This window comes from Cherax quadricarinatus, chromosome 3 (assembly GCF_038502225.1).
Source record: "Cherax quadricarinatus isolate ZL_2023a chromosome 3, ASM3850222v1, whole genome shotgun sequence".
Lineage (NCBI taxonomy): Eukaryota > Metazoa > Arthropoda > Malacostraca > Decapoda > Parastacidae > Cherax > Cherax quadricarinatus.
Window position 1 is genome coordinate 2,392,909 of NC_091294.1, and position 22,558 is coordinate 2,415,466.

General features: G+C 40.3%; 1 protein-coding gene across 2 annotated transcripts in view; it reads right to left on the reverse strand.

Annotated features, from left to right (window-relative positions):
* The window catches only part of LOC128706544 (unconventional myosin-Ie), a 701,146-nt gene that overhangs the window by 15,173 nt on the left and 663,415 nt on the right, over positions 1-22,558 (reverse strand). For both annotated transcript variants that reach the window (XM_070089967.1, XM_070089969.1), the window contains one exon: positions 18,332-18,902. In XM_070089967.1, the coding sequence (XP_069946068.1) occupies positions 18,332-18,902 (571 nt within the window). The remainder of the gene's footprint in view (positions 1-18,331; positions 18,903-22,558) is intronic.

Below are 22,558 nucleotides of genomic sequence, written 5' to 3' on the forward strand. Positions count from 1 at the left end.
CCCATCAGTAAAATGGGTAACTGGGTGTTAGTCGACAGGTGTGGGTCGCATCCTGGGAAAACACTGACCTAATTTGCCCGAAATGCTCTGCATAACAAGCGGCTTTCTGTATAGTAGTATGTAAATGATGTCACCTAGGCCTGTATACCTTGTACATATAGTAAATGAAGATATTGTTCTTCTTCTTCTTTCAACACAATGGCCATATCCCACTGAAGTGGGGTGGCCCAACAGGAAAAATGAAAGTTTCTCCTTTTACATTTAGTAATATATAAGGGAGAAGGGGTTACTAGCTCTTGCTCCCAGCATTTTAGTTGCCTCTTACGACACACACGGCTGACGGAGGAAGAATTCTGTTCCACTTCCCCATGGAGATAAGAGGAAATAAAGAAGAACAAGAACTAGAAAGAAAATAGAAGAAAACCCAGAGGGGTGTGTATATATATGCTTGTACATGTATATGTAGTGTGACCTAGGTGTAAGTAGAAGTAGCAAGATGTACCTGAAATCTTGCATGTTTATGAGACAGAAAAAAGACACCAGCAATCCTACCATCATGTAAAACAATTACAGGCTTTCATTTTACACTCACCTGGCAGGATGATAGTACCTCCTTGGGCAGCTGCTGTCTACCAACCTATTACCTAGAATTCTTCTTCTTTCAACATACCAGCCGTATCCCACTGAGGCAGGGTGGCCCAAAAGGAAAAACGAAAGTTTCTCCTTTTAAATTTAGTAATATATACAGGAGAAGGGGTTACTAGCCCCTTGCTCCCGGCATTTTAGTCGTCTCTTATAACACGCATGGCTTACGGAGGAAGAATTCTGTTCCACTTCCCCATGGAGTACTATCTAGAATTCTTTCTTTCTTTCAACACACCGGCCGTATCCCACCGAGGCGGGGTGGCCCAAAAGAAAAAACGAAAGTTTCTCCTTTTACATTTAGTAATATATACAGGAGAAGGGGTTACTAGCCCCTTGCTCCCGGCATTTTAGTCGCCTCTTACAACACTCATGGCTTACGGAGGAAGAATTCTGTTCCACTTCCCCATGGAGTACTATCTAGAATTATTATTATTATATTAGTACCTCCCTGGGCAGTTGCTAAGTCATTTTTTTTCAACATGCAGGCCATCCCCCACTGAGGTAGCATGACCCAAAAAAGAAAAATAATACTTTCACCATCATTCGCATATAATCACTGTCTTTTCCCAATGGTAATGACACCAAAAGTACAAAATTTGACGAAAAGCTTACGGAATTATGCTCTCGCGAAGTTAGCAATCGCGACGATATTTATGCATTGTAGGTAGTAGGTTGGTAGACAGCAACCACCCAGGGAGGTACTACTGTCCTGCCAGGTGACTGTGAAACAGAAACCTGTAACTGTTTTACATGATGGTAGGAATGCTGGTGTCTTTTGTCTGTTTCATAAACATGTGCAAGCACATATATACATACCCCTCTGGGTTTTCTTCTATTTTCTTTCTAGTTCTTGTTTATTTCCTCTTATCTCCATGGGGAAGTGGAACAGAATTCTTCCTCCGTAAGCCATGCATGTTGTAAGAAGCGACTAAAATGCCGGGAGCAAGGGGCTAGTAACCCCTTCTCCAGTATAAATTACTAAATTTAAAAAGAGAAACTTTAGTTTTTCTTTTTGGGCCACCCTGCCTTGGTGGGATACGGCCGGTTTGTTGAAAAAAAAAAATACACACATCTAGGAATTTTCTTCTTATTCTTAATAGCTCTTTGTTTCTTTTTTTCTCTCTACTGCCCATGGGGAAGTGGAAGAGAATCTTTCCTCCAAAAGTCATGCGTGTCGTATGAGACGACTAAAATGCCAGGAGCAATGGGGTAGTAACCCCTCCTCCTGTACACATTTACTAGCAATCAGAAGAAGAAAAACTTTATAAAACTGAGGTGCTTGAATGTGCATGAATGTAGTGCAGATGATAAGAAAGAGATGATTGCTGATGTTATGAATGAAAGGAAGTTGGATGTCCTGGCCCTAAGCGAAACAAAGCTGAAGGGGGTAGGTGAGTTTCAGTGGGGAGAAATAAATGGGATTAAGTCAGGAGTAGCTGAGCGAGTTAGAGCTAAGGAAGGGGTAGCAATAATGTTGAAGGACCAGTTATGGAAGGAGAAGAGGGAATATAAATGTGTAAATTCAAGGATTATGTGGATTAAAATGTGGGTCAGATGTGAAAAGTGGGTCATAATAAGCGTGTATGCACCTGGAGAAGAGAGGAGTGTAGAGAAGAGAGAGAGATTTTGGGAGATGTTAAGTGAATGTATAGGAACCTTTGAACCAAGTGAGAGAGTAATTGTGGTAGGAGACCTAAATGCTAAAGTAGGAGAAACATTTAGAGAGGGTGTGGTAGGTAAGTTTGGGATGCCAGGTGTAAATGATAATGGGAGCCCTTTGATTGAACTTTGTATAGAAAGGGGTTTAGTTATAAGTAATACATATTTTAAGAAAAAGAGGATAAATAAGTATACAAGATATGATGTAGGGCATAATGACAGTAGTTTTTTGGACTATGTATTGGTAGATAAAAGACTGTTGAGTAGACTTCGGGATGTACATATTTATAGAGGGGCCACAGATATATCAGATCACTTTCTAGATGTAGCTACATTGAGAGTAAAAGGTAGATGGGATACAAGGAAAATAGAAGCAGCAAGTAAGACAGAGGTGAAGGTGTATAAACAAAAAGAAGAGGCAGTTAGGATAAGATATAAACAACTATAAATAACAAAAAGGCACAATACCGTGACTGGAACAATACGCAAATAACCCACACATAGAAGAGAGGAGCTTATGACAACGTTTCGGTCCGACTTGAACCATTTACAAAGTCACACTAACGAAAAGGAGAGCAGGATAGGTATATATAGGCAGGAAGTGGTAGTAGTAGTAGTGGTGGTGGTATTAGTGGTAGCAGTTGTGAGGGAAAAGTTCAACAGATAGGAGTAGCGAGCGAGTATATGGTAACGATAGTTTGATTGCCGGCTGCTTGTTAAGGTAGGGTCAGTCTAGCTCCTGCTATTCCCCCCCCCCTTTCTCCCCACCCCGAAAGGTGACGTGTGGGTCTCCAGCCAAACAGTAATCACTCGACTCACAGCTCCCAGCACAACTGTAAGTAAAAGCCTCTGCTCCTATTCTAGTGGATATTGGTTGAAAGCTTCACTTTTGACCAATAATAAACTTAGTCCTTTCAGTTTTAAGCTCCACATGAGACTTTTCGATAATCACCACCTTTTTTAAGTATCTTGCACTTATCATGGAGAGTGATTTCTTAAGCAGTGGGTAACCTGTCTCTCTTTCCAGCTTGGAATGACAGCTCGGGCCACCTGCCAACCAACGAGAAGTGTTGAAGGAGACGGACTGAAACCGGTCTTGGGACGTCACTTCACGATCTACCTACCTGATTAATTGTACAGGACACTACCCTCATCTTTGCAGTGGTAAAGAACCTGCATTCCTGTCATCTGGACTGACTATTCAAGGCTATAGACTCTGTGAAGAACTAGTCATTGGGTTGTCACTAAACACCTGTGACCCCCCCCACATCATCAGCAACGGCTACAATTTTTACAAGACGGTGTCAACCTCAAGCAGACACCCCAGACACATATTAGCATTGAATTCAAATGCCATTTTTCCATTTCATTTTTCATTTTTCTTTCAAGTAGGATACACCTTCACATTTCAATGTTTTATCTTTGCATTAATAAATAATAATGAATTATTATTTCTTTTTCTATTCATTAATTTTCCTGAGGAGGAGCCAGCCTTGGTAATACTGTCTGAAGTTGTTACAAGGCTGAGTAAGCCTTCACTGTAGTGGAGGTGGTAAGAGTAGGAGGGGCCAGTCAAATACTAAGAAAAAGGAGCACTGCAAGGGAGCTAGGTGCCCACAGAGGGTAAAAGCAAGAACACCGAGGTGGGGAAAAACAAATAAATAAATAAAAGGAACAAATACACAGGGCAGAAGAAAGACAATCCAAAGGAGAAAAAGGAAAGAGGAAAAGGGGAAGAGGGAGAAAAAGAAAAAGGAGGACTCAGGTTAGGTCACGAGTGTTCTGAAGTTTGGAGTATTTTACAATGTAGTGGGAGAGGAAGGCATCTACAGAGACGAAGCCGGGACTAAGATTCATACAAGGAAAATTGTGTATTAGGGAGGATTCAACCAGATGGCAATTGTTAAAGTTAGAAGTAGGGAAAACAGTTTTAGCAGAAGACCAATCAATAGGATGGCTGTGATCTCTGATGTGACAGAAAAGAGCATTGTTAGTGTCGGCAAGCCTAACACTATTTTTGAGTTCTCTAAGTCTGTCAGAAAGAGATCGACAAGTTTCTCCAAAGTATTGAAGAGGACAGGAGGAACAAGAAATAGAGTAGACACCAGGAGCATCTGTAGACGGAGGAGAGGTATGAACAAGATTAGTGCGAAGAGTGAAGAGTGTTAGTCTGGCGGAAAGTAAGTTTGATATTTGACATCAAACTTACTTTCTGTCAGACTAACACTCTTCCTGGAGTTTACCTGGAGAGAGTTCCGGGGGTCAACGCCCCAGCGGCCCAGTCTGTGACCAGGCCTCATGGTGGATTAGTGCCTGATCAACCAGGCTGTTGCTGCTGGCTGCACGCAATCCAACGTACAAGCCACAGCCCGGCTGGTCAGGTACCAACTTTAGGTGCTTGTCCAGTGCCTGCTTGAAGACAGCCAGGGGTCTATTGGTAATCCCCCTTATGTATGCTGGGAGGCAGTTGAACAGTCTCGGGCTCCTGACACTTACTGTATTGTCTCTTAATGTGCTAGTGACACCCCTGCTTTTCATTGGGGGGATTTTGCATCATCTGTTGAGTCTTTTGCTTTCGTTGTGAGTGATTTTCATGTGCAAGTTTGGTACTAGCCCCTCTAGGATTTTCCAGGTGCATATAATCATGTATCTCTCCTGCCTGCGTTCCAGGGAGTACAGGTTCAGGAACTTCAGGCGCTCCAAGTAACTGAGGTGTTTTATCTCCGTTATGCATGCTGTGAAGGTTCTCTGTACATTTTCTAGGTCAGCAATTTCACCTGCCTTGAAAGGTGCTGTTAGTGTGCAGCAATATTCCAACCTAGATAGAACAAGTGACCTGAAGAGTGTCATCATGGGCTTGGCATCCCTAATTTTGAAGGTTCTCATTATCCATCCTGTCATCTTTCTAGCAGATGCGATTGATACAATGTTATGGTCCTTCGCACTAATCTCGTTCATACCTCTCCTCCCTCTACAGATGCTCCTGGTGTCTACTTTACTTCTTGTTCCTCCTGTCCTCTTCAATACTTTTGAGAAACTGGTTGATCTCTTTCTGATAAACTTAGGGAACACAAAAATAGTGTTAGGCTTGCCGACACTAACAATGCTCTCTTCTATCACATCAGAGATCACAGCCATCCTATTGACTGGTCTTCTGCTAAAACTGTCTATCCTACTTCCAACTTTAACAGCCGCTGTCTGGTTGAATCTTCCCCAATACACAATTTTCCTTGTATGAATCTTAGTCCTGGCTTCGTCTCTGTAGATGCCTTCCTCTCCCACTACATTGTAAGATGCTTCAAACTTCAGAACACTCATGACCTAACCTGATTCCTCCTTTTTCTTCTTCTGCCTCTTCCCCTTTTTCTCCTTTGGGTTGTCTTTCTTCTGCCCTGTGTATTTGCTCCTTTTATTTATTTATTTGTTTTTCCCCACCTCGGTGTTCTTGCTCTTACCCTCTGTGGGCACTAGCTCCCTTGCAGTGCTCCTCTTTCTTAGTATTTGACTGGCCACTCCTACTCTCTTACCACCTCCCCACTACTACTTCCTTCCACCTCCACTACTACCACTACTACTACCACTACCACCTCCTGCGTATATATACCCATCCTGCTCTCCTTTTCGTTAGTGTGACTTTGTAAATGGTCCAAGTCAGATCGAAACATCGTCGTAAGCTCCTCTCTTCTATGTGCGGGATATTTGTGTAAACAACTATTGGAGGATAGATGGGCTAGTGAAAGTATAGGCAATGGGGTCGAAGATATATGGGGTAGGTTTAAGATGTAGTGTTGGAGTGTTCAGCAGAAGTTTGTCGTTACAGGAAAGTGGGTGTGGGAGGGAAGAAGAATGATTGGTGGAATGATAATGTAAAGAAGGTACTAAGGGAGAAAAAGTTAGCATATGAGAGGTTTTTACAAAGTAGAAGTGATGCAAGGAGAGAAGAGTATGTGGAGAGAAAAAGAGAGAGGTTAAGAGAGTGGTGAAGCAATGTAAAAAGAGAGCAAATGAGAGAGTGGGTGAGATGTTATCAACAAATTTTGTTGAAAATAAGAAAAAAAATTAGAGTGAGATTAATAAGTTGAGGAAGCCTAGGGAACAAATGGATTTGACAGTTAAAAATAGGAGAGGAGAGTTATTAAATGGTGAGTTAGAGGTATCGGGAAGATGGAGGGAATATTTTGAGGATTTGTTAAATGTTGATGAGATAGGGAAGCTGTGATTTTGTGTATAAGGCAAGGAGGAATAACATCTTGTAGGAGTGAGGAAGAGCCAGTTGTGAGTGTGGGGGAAGTTTGTAAGGCAGTGAGTAGAATGAAAGGGGGTAAGGCAGCTGGGATTGATGGGATAAAGATAGAAATGTTAAAAGCAGGAGGGGATATAGTTTTGGAGTGGTTGGTGCTATTATTTAATAAATGTATGGAAGAGGGTAAAGTAACTAGGGACTGGCAGAGAGCATGCATAATTCCTTTGTGTAAAGGCAAAGGGGATAAAAGTGAGTGCAAAAATTATAGCGGAATAAGTCTGTCAAGTCCTAGGTACAGTGGACCCCCGCATACCGTCGCCATCACATAACGTACAATCCGCATACCGCTCGCATTTATTGCAAAAATTTTGCCTCGCATACCGCTCAAAAACCCGCTCACTGCTCTTTGTCCGAGACGCGTCCAATGTGCGCCCTTAGCCAGCCTCACATGTGCCACCGGTGGCATTGTTTACCAGCCAGCCTCCGCGGTAACATCCAAGCATACAATCGGAACATTTCGTATTATTACAGTGTTTTTGGTGATTTTATCTGCCAAATAAGTGACCATGGGCCCCAAGAAAGCTTCTAGTGCCAACCCTACAGCAATAAGGGTGAGAATTACTATAGAGATGAAGAAAGAGATCATTGATAAGTATGAAAGTGGAGTGCGTGTCGCTGACCTGGCCAGGTTGTACAAGAAACCCAAATCAACCATCGCTACTATTGTGGGCAACAGAAAGGCAATCAAGGAAGCTGTTCTTGCCAAAGGTTTAACTGTGTTTTCGAAACAGAGATCGCAAGTGATGGAAGATGTTGAGAGACTCTTATTGGTGTGGATAAATGAAAAAGAGCTAGCAGGAGATAGCGTCTCTCAAGCGATCATAAGCGAATAGGCTAGGAAGTTGCATGAGGATTTAATTAAAAAAGTGCCTGCAACTAGTGATGATGTGAGTGAATTTAAGGCCAGCAAAAGTTGGTTTGAGAGATTTAAGAAGCGTAGTGGCATACATAGTGTGATAAGGCATGGTGAGGCTGCCAGTTCGGACCACAAAGCAGCTGAAAAATATGTGCAGGAATTCAAGGAGTACATAGACAGTGAAGGACTGAAACCTGAACAAGTGTTTAATTGTGATGAAACAGGCCTGTTTTGGAAGAAAATGCCAAGCAGGACCTACATTACTGAGGAGGAAAAGGCACTCCCAGGACATAAGCCTATGAAAGACAGGCTTACTTTGTTGATGTGTTCCAATGCTACTGGTGATTGCAAAGTGAAGCCTTTATTAGTGTATCACTCTGAAACTCCCAGACCGTTCAGGCAAAAGAATGTCCTCAAGGAGAATTTGTGTGTGCTGTGGAGGGCAAACAGTAAGGCATGGGTCACTAGGGACTTTTTCTATGACTGTTTACACCATGCATTTGCCCCCAATGTGAAAGATTACCTAACTTAAAAGAAATTAGAACTTAAGTGCATCCTGGTGTTAGACAATGCCCCTGGTCATCCTACAGACATGGCAGAGCGACTTTATGGGGACATGAAATTCATTAAGGTGAAGTTTTTGCCTCCTAATACCACTCCTCTCCTGCAGCCCATGGACCAGCAGGTTACTGCAAACTTCAAAAAACTGTACACAAAAGCTCTGTTTGAAAGGTGCTTTGTAGTGACCTCAGAAACTCAACTGACTCTAAGAGAGTTTTGGAGAGAGCACTTTAATATCCTCAATTGTGTAAACCTTATAGGTAAGGCTTGGGAGGGAGTGACTAAGAAGACCTTGAACTCTGCTTGGAAGAAACTGTGCCCATAATGTGTAGACAAAAGGGATTTTGAAGGGTTTGAGGCTAACCCTGAGAGGATTATGCCAGTTGAGGAATCCATTGTGGCATTGGGAAAGTCCTTGGGGTTGGAGGTTAGTGGGGAGGATGTGGAAGAGTTGGTGGAGGAGGACAATGAAGAACTAACCACTGATGAGCTGATAGATCAACTTCAACAGCAAGAGGCCAGACCTGAGGAAACTGGTTCAGAGGAGGGGAGAGAGAAATTGAAGAAGTTGCCTACTACAAAGATTAAGGAAATCTGTGCAAAGTGGCTTGAAGTGCAAACCTTCATGGATGAAAATCACCCTCACACAGCTATTGCAAGCCGTGTTGGCAACCTGTACACTGACAATGTTGTGAAACACTTTAGGGAAGTCATAAAGGAACGAGAGGTACAGGCCACTATGGACAGATATGTTGTGCGAAAGAAGTCCAGTGACTCTGAAGCTGGTCCTAGTGGCATTAAAAGAAGAAGGGAAGTAACCCCAGAAAAGGACTCGACACCTCAAGTCTTAATGGAAGGGGATTCCCCTTCTAAACACTAACATTCTCTCTCTCCCCTCCTCCCATCCCATCAATCATCACCAGATCTTCAATAAAAGTAAGTGTCATGTAATTGTGCATGCCTTTTTCAGTTTGTGTGTATTAAAATTAACATTTCATGTGGTAAAAATTTTCTTTTTTCATACTTTTGGGTGTCTTGCACGGATTAATTTGATTTCCATTATTTCTTATGGGGAAAATTCATTCGCATACCGATCATTTCGCATAACAAAGAGCCCTCTTGCACGGATTAAAGTCGCTATGCGGGGGTCCACTGTAGTAGGTTGGTAGCAACCGCCCAGGGAGGTACTACTGTCCTGCCAAGTGAGTGTAAAACGAAAGCCTGTAATTGTTTTACATAATGGTAGTATTGCTGGGGTCCTTTTTCTGTTTCATGAACATGCAAGATTTCAGGTACGTCTTGCTACTTCTACTTACACTTAGGTCACACTACACGTACATGTACAAGCATATATATATACATACCCTTCTGGGTTTTCTTCTATTTTCTTTCTAGTTCTTGTTCTTGTCTATTTCCTCTTATCTCCATGGGGAAGTGGAACAGAATTCTTCCTCCGTATGCCATGCGTGTCGTAAGAGGCGACTAAAATGCTGGGAGCAAGGGGCTAGTAACCTCTTCTCCTGTATGTATTACTAAATGTAAAAGGAGAAACTTTCGTTTTTCCTTTTGGGCCACCCCACCTCGGTGGGATACGGCTGGTGTGTTGAAAGAAGAAGAAAAAGTCTGTTGAGTCCTAGGTAGCAGGTTGGCAGACAGCAACCACCCAGGGAGGTACTACCGTCCTGCTAAGTGAGTGTAAAACGAAAGCCTGTAATTGTTTTACATGATGGTAGGATTGCTGGTGTCCTTTTTTCTGTTTCATAAACATGCAAGATTTCAGGTACGTCTTGCTATTTCTACTTACACTTAGGTCACACTACACATACATGTACAAGCATATATATACATACCCCTCTGAGTTTTCTTCTATTTTCTTTCTAGTTCTTGTTCTTGTCTATTTCCTCTTATCTCCATGGGTGAGTGGAACAGAATTCTTCCTCCGTAAGCCATGCGTGTTGTAAGAGGCGACTAAAATGCCGGGGAACAAGGGGCTAGTAACCCCTCTCCTGTATATATTACTAAATGTGAAAGGAGAAACTTTTGTTTTTCCTTTGGGGCCACCCCGCCTCTGTGGGATACGGCCGGTGTGTTGAAAGATGAAGTCTGTTGAGTATACCTGGTAAAGTGTATGGTAGAGTTACTATTGAAAGAATTAAGAGTAAGACAAAGAGTAGGATAGCAGATGAACAAGGAGGCTTTAGGAAAGGTAGTGGGTGTGTAGATCAAGTGTTTACAGGGAAATGTATAGGTGAACAGTATTTCAATAAGGGTAAAGAGGTTTTTGTGGCATTTATGGATTTGGAAAAGGCATATGACAGGGTGGATAGGAGGGGAATGTAGCAAATGTTGCAGGTGTATGGTATAGAAGGTAGGTTACTGAAAGCAGTGGAGAGTTTTTACAAGGATAGTGAGGCTCAGGTTAGAGTATATAGAAGGGAGATTATTTCCCAGTAAAAGTAGGCCTTAGACAAGGATGTGTGATGTCACTGTGGTTGTTCAATATATTTATAGATGGGGTTGTAAGAGAAGTGAATGCTAGGGTTTTGGCAAGAGGTGTGGAGTTAAAATATAAAGAATCAAACACAAAGTGGGAGTTGTCACAGTTGCTCTTTGCTGATGACACAGTGCTTTTGGGAGATTCTGAAGAGAAGTTGCAGAGGTTGGTGGATGAATTTGGTAAGGTATGTATAAGAAAATTAAAAGTGAATATAGGAAAGAGTAATGTTATGAGGATAACAAAAAGATTAGGTGACGAAAGATTGGATATCAGACTATAGGGAGAGAGTATGGAGGGGGTGAATGTATTCAGATATTTAGGAGTGGACATGTCAGCAGATGGGTCTATGAAGGATGAGGTGAATCACAGAAGTGATGAGAGGAAAAGGGTGAGTGGTGCACTTAGGAGTCTGTGGAGACAAAGAACTTTGTCCGTGGAAGCAAAGAGGGGAATGTATGAGAGTACAGTTGTACCAACACTCTTGTATGGGTGTGAAGCATGGGCGATGAATGTTGCAATTAGGAGAAGGTTGGAGGCAGTGGAGATGTCATGTCTGAGGGCAATGTGTGGTATGAATATAATGCAGAGAATCTGTAGTTTGGAAATTAGGAGGTGTGGGATTAGCAAAACTATTATCCAGAGGGCTGAGGAGGGGTTGTTGAGGTGGTTCGGACATGTAGAGAGAATAGAACAAAACAGAATGACTTCGAGTGTGTATAAATCTGTAGTGGAGGGAAGGCGGCATCGGGGTCCGCCTAGGAAGGGAGGGGGTAGAAGAGGTTTTGTGCACAAGGGGCCTGGACTTCCAGCAAGTGTGCATGCTCATACACACTCTTGATAGGAGTGAATGGAAACAAATGGTTTTTAATACTTGACATGCTGTTGAAGTGTGAGCAAAGTAACATTTATGAAGGGATTCAGGGAAACCGGCAGGCTGGACTTGAGTCCTGGAGATGGGAAGTACAGTGTCTACACTCTTTAGGAGGGGTGTTAATGTTGCAATTTTATATTATTATTATTATTATAATCAAAAAGAAGCGCTAAGCCACAAGGCCTATACAGCTGCAATTTTATAACTGTAGTGTAAAGCACCCCTCTGGTAAGACAGTGATGGAGTGAATGATGATGAAAGTTTTTCTTTTTTGGGCTACCCTGCCTTGGTGGGAATCAGCCGATGTGTTAATAAAAAAAAATATAATAAATTTATGCATTGGCGATTTTGCCCACTTTGAGCCCTATTTTCGGCCAATTCCATTGTTCCAGTTGATCAAGTTATGGTCCTTGAAGGTGAGCCTCTGACATAATCACTCCTAGCTTTGACGTTGGTGTTTCGCTCTATTTCGTGGCCAGAATTTGTTTTGTACACTGATGAAGATTTAATTTCCTCATGTTTACCATTCTGAGTAATTGAAATTTCTCATCGAACTTCATATTGTTTTCTGCAGCCCACTGAAAGATTTGGTTGATGTCATTTATGAGGATGAGGAACAAGATGGGAGCTAGTACTGTGCCTTGTGGAACAGAGCTTTTCACCGTAGCTGCCTCGGACTTTACTCTGTTGACGACTACTCTCTGTGTTCTGTTAGTGAGGAAATTATAGATCCATCGACCGACTTTTCCTGTTAAGCGCGCATTTTGTGCGCTATTACGCCATGGTCACACTTGTCGATTTTGCAAAGTCTGTATATATTACAATTCTTTTTGTCTTCTAGTGCATTTAGGACCTTGTCGTAGTGATCCAGTAGTTGAGACAGACAGGAGCGACCTTTCTAAAATGTTGCCCTGGGTTGTGTAACTGATGGGTTTCTAGATGGGTGGTGATCTTGCTTCTTAGGACCCTTTCAAAGATTTTTATGATATGGGATGTTAGTGCTATTGGTCTGTAGTTCTTTGCTGTTGCTTTACTGCCCCCTTTGTGGAGCTATTTTTTATAGCTTTTAGTTCTTCCCGCGATTCCTGACTCCTAAAGGATTCTTTTAGCTTAAGTTCGATGCTTGCTATTTCTCTGACCAGTGTCTCCCTGCGCATTTCAGATATATTGACCTCTTTTAGCCGCTCTGTTATTCTTTTCCGTCGCCTGTAAAGGGAGCGCCTGTCTCTTTCTATTTTACATCTACTCCTCCTTTTTCTTAGCTAGAACTTCATACATTCTTTCGACTGAGTACAAGAAATTGCTTATTTACTGATTTCAACTAACCAATAAAGTGATCAGAAATTGGTAATTTGGCCACTTTCATACACAATTCAAATAAAGTCAATTTCAAAACAGGGGCTAGAATGAACAATACAAACATTCCTAGCACTAAAATAACATCTTCTCTGTTCATTAGTCATGTCTCCAGGCCCCTCTTACACTTGCTCACCATTTTTAATTTTTATTCACATAAAAAATAGAAGATTTACTGTTATGCAGACTACTGCATTATTGTAAAAAATGATATAAATAATATTACCGCACTTGTAAAAGAATATCAGACTCAACAGTTGACATGTATTAGATGTGTGGCATGATTTGTTTACTCTTGAACATCGGCAAAAATCGAACATTTCCATTACTTTGAGCATAATTTCAAGGTACTTTAAATCTGAAAACCATTCAAAATCATCCCTCTTTCTGTAATATATCTTCTGTAATATATGTCAAATGAGGCCAAGAAAACGAGAATACAACTATAAATACTATACAAAAATACACTGCAAAATCAATGATTTAAACCAAAAACTTGGTTGGAGTTTTTTTTTTTCTCATGCACTGCGTGCTGCAGGATATTTTTTATACTGCGCAGAGTGGGTAGGGGATGTGTAGATCAAGTGTTTACATTGAAGCATATATGTGAACAGTATTTAGATAAAGGTAGGGAAGTTTTTATTGCATTTATGGATTTAGAAAAGGCGTATGAAAGAGTGGATAGAGGAGCAATGTGGCAGATGTTGCAAGTATATGGATTAGGTAGTAAGTTACTAAATGCTGTTAAGAGTTTTTATGAGGATAGTGAGGCTCAGGTTAGGGTGTGTAGAAGAGAGGGAGACTACTTCCCAGTAAAAGTAGGTCTTAGACAGGGATGTGTAATGTCACCATGGTTGTTTAATATATTTATAGATGGGGTTGTAAAAGAAGTAAATGCTAGGGTGTTCGGGAGAGGGGTGGGATTAAATTATGGGGAATCAAATTCAAAATGGGAATTGACAGTTACTTTTTGCTGATGATACTGTGCTTATGGGAGATTCTAAAGAAAAATTGCAAAGGTTAGTGGATGACTTTGGGAATGTGTGTAAAGGTAGAAAGTTGAAAGTGAGCATAGAAAAATAAGGTGATGAGGGTATCAAATGATTTAGATAAAGAAAAATTGGATATCAAATTGGGGAGGAGTATGGAAGAAGTGAATCCATTCCTGAGAGCTCATTGTTATGCGAAATTATCATTATGCGAATGAATTTTCCCCATAAGAAATAATGGAAATCAAATTAATCCGTGCAAGACACCCAAAAGTATGAAAAAATTTTTTTACCACATGAAATATACATTTTCCTACACACAAAGAGAAGGATACATGCACAATAGTAGAGTAGTACATGCACAATATATATTGTGCATGTACTACTCTACTAAATGAAGAATAAATGACACTTACCTTTATTGAAGATGCAGCAATGACTGATGAGACACTGTGTCCTGGGAGTGCCTTTTCCTCCTGAGTACTGTAGGTCCTGTTTGACATTTTCTTCCAGAACAGGCCTTATCACACTGTGTATGCCACTACGATTCTTAAATCTCTCAAACCAACCTTTCCTGGCTTTAAATTCACCAATATGAGCACTAGTTCCAGGCATTTTTCCCTGTTCACGTGGGTGTTAGTCGACTGGTGTGGGTTGCATCCTGGGAGACAAGATTAAGGACCCCAATGGAAATAAGTTAGAAGTCTTCAATGACACTGACTTTTTTGGGTTATCCTGGGTGGCAAATCCTCTGGGGTTAATTGTTTCTTGGTATTCTCAATAAGCCACACCAACAACGGTGCTACAGCAGCAGCAGCAGCAGCTGACAGTGCTACAGCAGCAACAGACGGTGCTACAGCAGCAACAGACGGTGCTACAGCAGCAGCTGACGGTACTACAGCAGCAGCAGCAGCTGACGGTGCTACAGCAGCAGCAGCAGCTGGCAGTGCAGCAGCAGCAGACAGTGCTACAGCAGCAGCTGACAGTGCTACAGCAGCAGCAGACGGTACTACAGCAGCAGCTGATGGTGGTACAGCAGCAGCAGCAGCTGACGGTGCTACAGCAGCAGCAGCAGCTAACAGTGCTACAGCAGCAGCAGCATCAGCAGTTGACCATGGTACCACAGTATTTCGATAATATTTCTCACCCTTTTTAAGACAGGGTTGGCACTAGAAGTTTCTTGGGGCCCATGGTCACTTATTTTGCAGATAAAATCACCAAAAACACTGTAATAGTACGAAATGTTCCGACTGTATGCTTGGATGTTACCGCGGAGGCTGGCTTGTAAATAATGCCACCGGCGGAACATGTGAGGCTGGCTCAGGCCGCACATAGACGCGTCTCGGACGAATAGCGTTGAGCGGGTTTTTTAACGGTATGCGAGGCAAAATCTTTGCGATAAAATGTATCGCTATGCGGATTTAACGTTATGTGATGCCAACGGTATGCGGGGGTCCACTGTACTTGGGAGTTGACATGCCGGCAGATGGATTTATGAAGGATGAGGCTAATCATATAATTGATGAGGGAAAAAAGGTGAGTGGTGCGTTGAGGTATATGTGGAGTCAAAAAACGCTATCTATGGAGGCAAAGAAGGGAATGTATGAAAGTATAGTGGTACCAACACTCTTATATGGATGTGAAGCTTGGGTGGTAAATGCAGCAGCGAGGAGATGGTTGGAGGCAGTGGAGATGTCCTGTCTAAGGGCAGAAAATTCAGAGTGTGGAAATTAGGAGAAGGTGTGGAGTTAATAAAAGCATTAGTCAGAGGGCAGAAGAGGGGTTGTTGAGGTGGTTTGGTCATTTAGAGAGAATGGATCAAAGTAGAATGACATGGAAAGCATATAAATCTATAGGGGAAGGAAGAAGGGGTAGGGGTCGTCCTCGAAAGGGTTGGAGAGAGGGGGTAAAGGAGGTTTTGTGGGCGAGGGGTTTAGACTTCCAGCAAGCGTGCATGAGCATGTTAGATAGGAGTGAATGGAGACGAATGATACTTGGGACCTGACGATCTGTTGGAGTGTGAGCAGGGTAATATTTAGTGAAGGAATTCAGGGAAACCGGTTATTTTCATATAGTCGGACTTGAGTCCTGGAAATGGGAAGTACAATGCCTGCACTTTAAAGGAGGGGTTTGGGATATTGGCAGTTTGGAGGGATATGTTGTGTATCTTTATACATATATGCTTCTAAACTGTTGTATTCTGAGAACCTCTGCAAAAACAGTGATAATGTGTGAGTGTGGTGAAAGTGTTGAATGATGATGAAAGTATTTTCTTTTTGGGGATTTTCTTTCTTTTTTGGGTCACCCTGCCTCGGTGGGAGACGGCCGACTTGTTGAAAAAAACAAAAAAAAATGACCACTTAGACCCATTCTCTCATATGTAGGTCTACTAGCTTTGTCCTGCTAGATCAGAAGCCGGTAGAATTTTGGCGTAGCACTACAGCACCAACACTGGCTTGTAAGCCATAGTACTAAGGCACCAACGGTGAAAGGGTTAAACATATTATCTCTCATATCACTGCTATGTATTTTTTAAAAACAAATACAAAAAGGAGCACCTTTAATCTTGCCATATTTCACTGCAGGAGCGACATTAGCAAACAATTTCCAAGAGAATAATAAACCCATGATATAGTTTACTTACTAAAACTGTTGAAGTACAGTAGGGCCCTACTTATATGGCAGGTTAGGTTCCAGGCTACCGCTGTAAAGCGAAAATCGCCGTAAAGTGGAACACCTTTTTTTTCCACTCATAAATGCATACAAATACAGTGGACCCCCGCTTAACGATCACCTCCCAATGCGACCAGTTATGTAAGTGTATTTATGTAAGTGCATTTGTACGTGTATGTTTGGGGGTCTGAAATGGACTAATCTACTTCACAATATTCCTTATGGGAACAAATTCGGTCAGTACTGGCACCTGAACATACTTCTGGAATGAAAAAATATCGTTATCCGGGGGTCCACTGTACTAGATAACAAGTTTACACTAACATATATTAAGTTAGTAAGTAAGTTTATTCAGATATACACAAATGCAGTCACATAGATTATCATACATAGCAGCATATGTGTAAAGTACCTAGGATAACCCAAAAAAGTCAGACTGTGTGACTTATTTCCATTGGGGTTAGTAGAACTAGGCATTAAAAAACAATAAAAAAGTAAAATACACATATAGTACACTCATTACTTACCTTAAAATATTTGTAGTCTTAATTTAATGTAGGGTCAGAGGTGAGTAAATGAGATAAAACAAATAAATGAGAGAGAGAGAGAGAGAGAGAGTGAGAGTGAGAGTGAGAGAGAGAGAGAGAGAGAGAGTGAGAGAGAGAGTGAGAGAGAGAGTGAGAGAGAGAGTGAGAGAGTGAGTGAGTACATGAGAGAGGACACTCATGGAGTTATGTAAACAAACCAGGCGAACGTGAGTTATGTAAACACACAAAGTGTACATGTCTGGTTTCTGTACAAGTTACATTGTGTACAAGTTGTCTCTATGTTGATACGGTAGAATAAGTAAAGAGGAACACTCCCATGCTCTGAGTGAAGGCATACGAAAGGAATAATTTTCTACAGTTACCCCCAGTAACACATTTTCTCTTATGTTGGACTAGAGAAAACGTTATTCTTGCCGTCACTTGTAAAAGTTGTCTGGCTCCCACATCTCATATTTATGTTTATTTATTCTACTGTGGGGTGTATTTATCATCTTTATATGTTATGTATCATATTTATTATATAATTTTGAAAAAAATATCATAGCTGGATTAATAAAAATGTGTATATTAATGTAATATATGACATTTAATGAGACTCGGTGATTATTATTATTATTACTAATATGGCGTCACTCGTATAAGTCATCTGGCTCCCACATCTCATATTTAGTGTATTTATCATTTTTATATGTTATGTATCATGTTTATTATATAATTTTGAAAAAATATCATACATATCATGGATTAATGAAAATGTGTATATTAACGCAATATATGACATTTGAATGAGACTCAATTATTATTATTGAGTATTATTATCATTACTAATATGGCATCTCGAGATATAAGACACTCTTACTGATTTTAATGTGTACCTGCATGCCAGCACAGTGTGTAAGTTTATTTAGGTACAGGTATATATAAGTATAATTATCAGAGTACATATAAAATATGAAATAACTTTTAAAAACACTTGAAATTTTGGAGTTTCCAGACACAATGGAGAGACATGGTGCTTACGGAGCTCATGGAGAATGTAAACAAACAGGGTGGGGTGCGGTGACCATATTAGAAAGTCAGGTGGGGGAGCCGTATAGAGAGTTTAGGTCATAATTTGAAATGACCGTATTAGCGGAACATCGTAAAGCGAAACGCCATAAAGCGGGGTCCTACTGTATAGACTATACTAAGAGTTCAAAATTTACCTAGATAAAATCCTCAAGCAAAGTAGAGAGACCTTGTGAAATCTAAAAGTCTTCATGTACTCCTTAAAGCTACTAAGAGATGCTGTCTGATAAGTAAATACATATAACATGTACAGTATATTATAACTCAAGCTTACATTTAAATAGTGCTCAGAAAATTAAACTTACCTATATAGAGCCCGAACTTGTGGCACTTTTGGCTTTGGTTTTTCTATTGGTGGCCTTGGTAATGGCACAATTGGGCGTATCGAACCTGTGTTACAATAATATTGCGTATTTCCAATGGTAGGCTGATTAGCAGGTGGTGGATCAGAAGGTGGTGGAGGAGGCTGCATAGGGGGATTTGGAGTACTTGATGAATTGAATCTAACTGGAGGATTTCCTGTGAATGGAAGGCGCATCACTGGAGAATCTATTGGATCATTCAAATGAGGTGGGAAATCTTGCAGGCCAGGTGGTACAGGAGCTGGTCCACGGGGTCTAGGCGGTACTCCAGCAGGACTTGCAGGTCTAAAGACAGGTCCTACTGGTCTGGGGGCAGGTCCTACTGGTCTTGAAATAGATCCTGCAGGCCTGGGAGCTGGTCCAACTGGTCTGAATAAAGGTCCTCCTACTGGTCTAAGGCCTAAAGCATTGTGTTGGGGATTATTCATATTTCTGCACTGTGAAGTGTTATGGTCATTTATTTTGTTGGTCAACATTCGCACATCTGGAGTGATCACACGGTGTAAACCAGGCCCTGAAGAAAAAATTAAAAATTAAAATTCATAATTTTATTTTGGTTTAATGCTGTTTTCTCTTTTTCTTCTTTTTTTTTCCAATGAACCAGCTGTATCCAACTGAGGCAGGGTAACCTAAAATAAAAAACTGAGGTTTTTCTTTTTTTATACAGGAGAAGGGGGTTACTAACCCCTTGCTCCTGGCATTTTAGTCGCCTCTTACAACACGCATGGTTTATGGAGGAAGAATTCTTCTCCAATTCCCCACGGAGTTAATACTGTATACTGTACTTTAATAAACAAGCAATAAATATATTTGGCAATAAACATTGATTATAATAATCTGGACAAGATATGGTAATCTTTTACAAACATTTCAGAAACCTACTTACCAAATGTTAATTTCAGTCATAGGAAAGTAAGGCACATACCTGCGTAGAAATACAACTGCTGAAAGCATGTAACATTCTGTCAAAAAATTAAGTTTATATGCTATCCTAAACACAAAGACCAAAGTTGTAGTGAAATTATTGTACTGTCTTACACTTAAAATGAATTTACCGCATTTTGCAGCTTACAAGACACTGCTTATAAGACTTGTTTTAGTTTCAATGGCTCGGCATTGGATGCAACTGGGAGAGCTACAGCCCACCCCACACCCCAAACTTATAGCTCCCATAACTGACCTTCAGTTTATAGGATGCAGAGTAGTTTTTGGAGACATTTTATGGAAAAAAAAAATGCGCCTAATAAGCAGTGAAATATGCTAAGTAAAATTTAGGGAGGATTCTAGATATCATAGGAAGTCTACTGACATTAAAACAGTCTTTAACTCAAATTATCATATACTGAATATGCAATAATCATGAACAAGTGATGAAAGATGCTAAATACCCACAGGGGGAGTTGAATGATAACTCCTCTTTCAACTTCCCCTGTTATTATTTTGTGAATATATTTTGAATATATTCACATCTATGATTTAAAAAAAACTATAAATCCTACAAATATCAAAGGAAATAAAAACATTAACATACTCCTCAGGTATCATGGATGGCTGACTGTCAGTCAATAATGAGTATAAATGCACATTATACAAAAGCTTGTACTGGGACTAAATTTTATTCAAGTTAAGTTTTATTAAGCCATGACTTCGTGTAAATGCATGTCGTAAGATGCAACTAAAATGCCCAGAGCAAGGGGCTAGTAACCTCTTCTCCTGTATAAATTACTAAATTTAAAAAGAAAAATTGAAGTTTTTTTAAGGACACCCTGCCTCAGTGGGATATGGCCGGTTTGTTGAAAAAAAAAAAAAAACTTCATACAGCTCAACCCTAAATGCAGTGGACATCAAACATATGTTAAACCTTGTCTGTTGATTAGTGTTCAATACTGATCATCATATACCTCTGGTCTCCACTACTCTCCAAAACTCTTAAACTGTACCATTTGTTACAACTCTTCATCCTGACAAGTTTTCATAAAAATCAAAGAGTTTTTGCACAAAATGGTATTTAATACTTTACATCCTAATCTATTGTAACAATTAAGAGCTATGCTGATGACACCAAAATAGGCTGTCCAATTCATTCTATTGAGGACATTAGTGCACTTCAGGATGATTTGAATAGACTGATGCAGTGGTCAGAGAAGTGGCAGATGCAGTTTAATATGGACAAATGCAAAGTGCTAAATGTTGGACAGGACAATAACCATGCCACTCATAAATTGAAAAGTGTAGATCTTAATACTACTGATTGCAAAAAGGATTTAGGAGTTCTGGTTAGCAGTAATCTGAAACCAAGACAACAGTGCATAAGTGTTCGCAATAAAGCTAACAGAATCCTTGACTTCATATCTAGAGGTATATATAACAGAAGTCTTCAGGTTGTTTTTCAACTCAATATATCCTTGGTTAGGCCTCATCTAGATTATGCTGCACAGTTCTGGTCACCATATTACAGAATGGATATAAATGCACTGGAAAACATACAGAGGAGGATGACAAAGTTGATCCCATGTATCCCTGAATTTGCATTCTCTAGAAAGGCATAGAATTAGGGGGGATATGACTGAGGTGTATAAATGGAAAACAGGAATAAATAAAGGGGATGTAAATAGCGTGCTGAAAATATCCAGCCAAGACAGGACTCGCAGCAGTGGTTTCAAGTTGGAAAAATTCAGATTCAGGAAGGACATAGGAAAGCACTGGCCTGGTAATAGAGTTGTGGATGAGTGGAACAAACTCCCAAGTACCGTCATAGACGCTAAGACCTTGTGTAGTTTTAAAAATAGGTTGGATAAATACATGAGTGGGTGTGAGTTGGACCTGACTAGCTTGGGCTACCAGGTCTGGTGCCGTGCTCCTTCCTTAAGTGGAAGTGACCTGACTAGGTGGTCATTGTTCTAGGCCGGGAGGTAGCATGGACCTGCTTCGCATGGGTCAGTAGGCCTGTTGCAGTGCTCCTTCTTTATGTTCTTATGAGTTATTACTTAGAATAGTCATTATATATTAAGTTTTTACCTTCATATCTGTTTTGACAATCAAGAGTTATTACATTTACTTAGAATAATCATTGTACTTATTTTTTTTAACTCAACATCCATCTCATGCAAAGACAAGGTGACCCAAAGAAGAAGACACATTTACCAAAATTAACTCTCCACATAATTTTTCATGAATGTTTATGTAATCTACCTATCCTATAACTATTTTAGTGTATGCTTAATCTTAAGACTGCACAAAATGTATTGCAAAATTTTGAATTTTTTTCATTTATGTTAGAACAATATATGAGGTGCAATCAAAAAGTTCCAAGTTCAAGTTGTTTCCTTCAAAGTGCTCTCCTTCAGAGGTTATACACTGATCCCAGTAACTCTGCCGCTTCTTTAAACATTTCTCGTACTCTTCTTTCCTAACAGCCTGCAATTTTGCTTGAATCTTCTCCATGTCATTAAACCACTGCCCATTGAGTGCCAGTTTTATTTTTAGGAAGAGAAAGAAGTAACAGGGGGATATAGATCTGGGGAGTAAGAAGGGTGGGGGATGACTGCTTTATTTTTTCAATGTTAGTATCTGTTTTTGATGTTGATGGATGACACAAATATAACCATAATTGAATGAAACCTATTAACTCTTTCAGGGTTTTGGCTATACTAGTACGGCTTACGCACCAGCGTTTCTGACGTACTAGTATGCCTAAATTCTAGCGCCCTCAAATCTAGTGAGAGAAAGCTGGTAGGCCTACATATGAAAGAATGGGTCTATGTGGTCAGTGTGCACAGTATAAAAAAAATCCTGCAGCACACAGTGGGTAATAAGAAAAAAAAAAAACTTTGACCGTGTTTTTGGATTAAAACAGCGACTTTGCACTATATTTTCGTATGGTATTTATTGTTGTATTCTAGTTTTCTTGGTCTCATTCTATAGAATGGAAGACATATTACAGAAATTGAGATGATTTTGACTGATTTTACAATGAAAAGTACCTTGAAATTGAGCTCAAGGTAGCAGAAATGTTCGATTTTTACCAAAGTTCAAAAGTAAACGAATGCTAAGCGTCCAATACACGAAACTGGTGAGTCCAATAACCTTTCACAAGTGCGCCGATATTATTTATTTATTTATTTATTTAATAATTTGAACATACAGAGGTACAAAAAAATACAGGTAAGA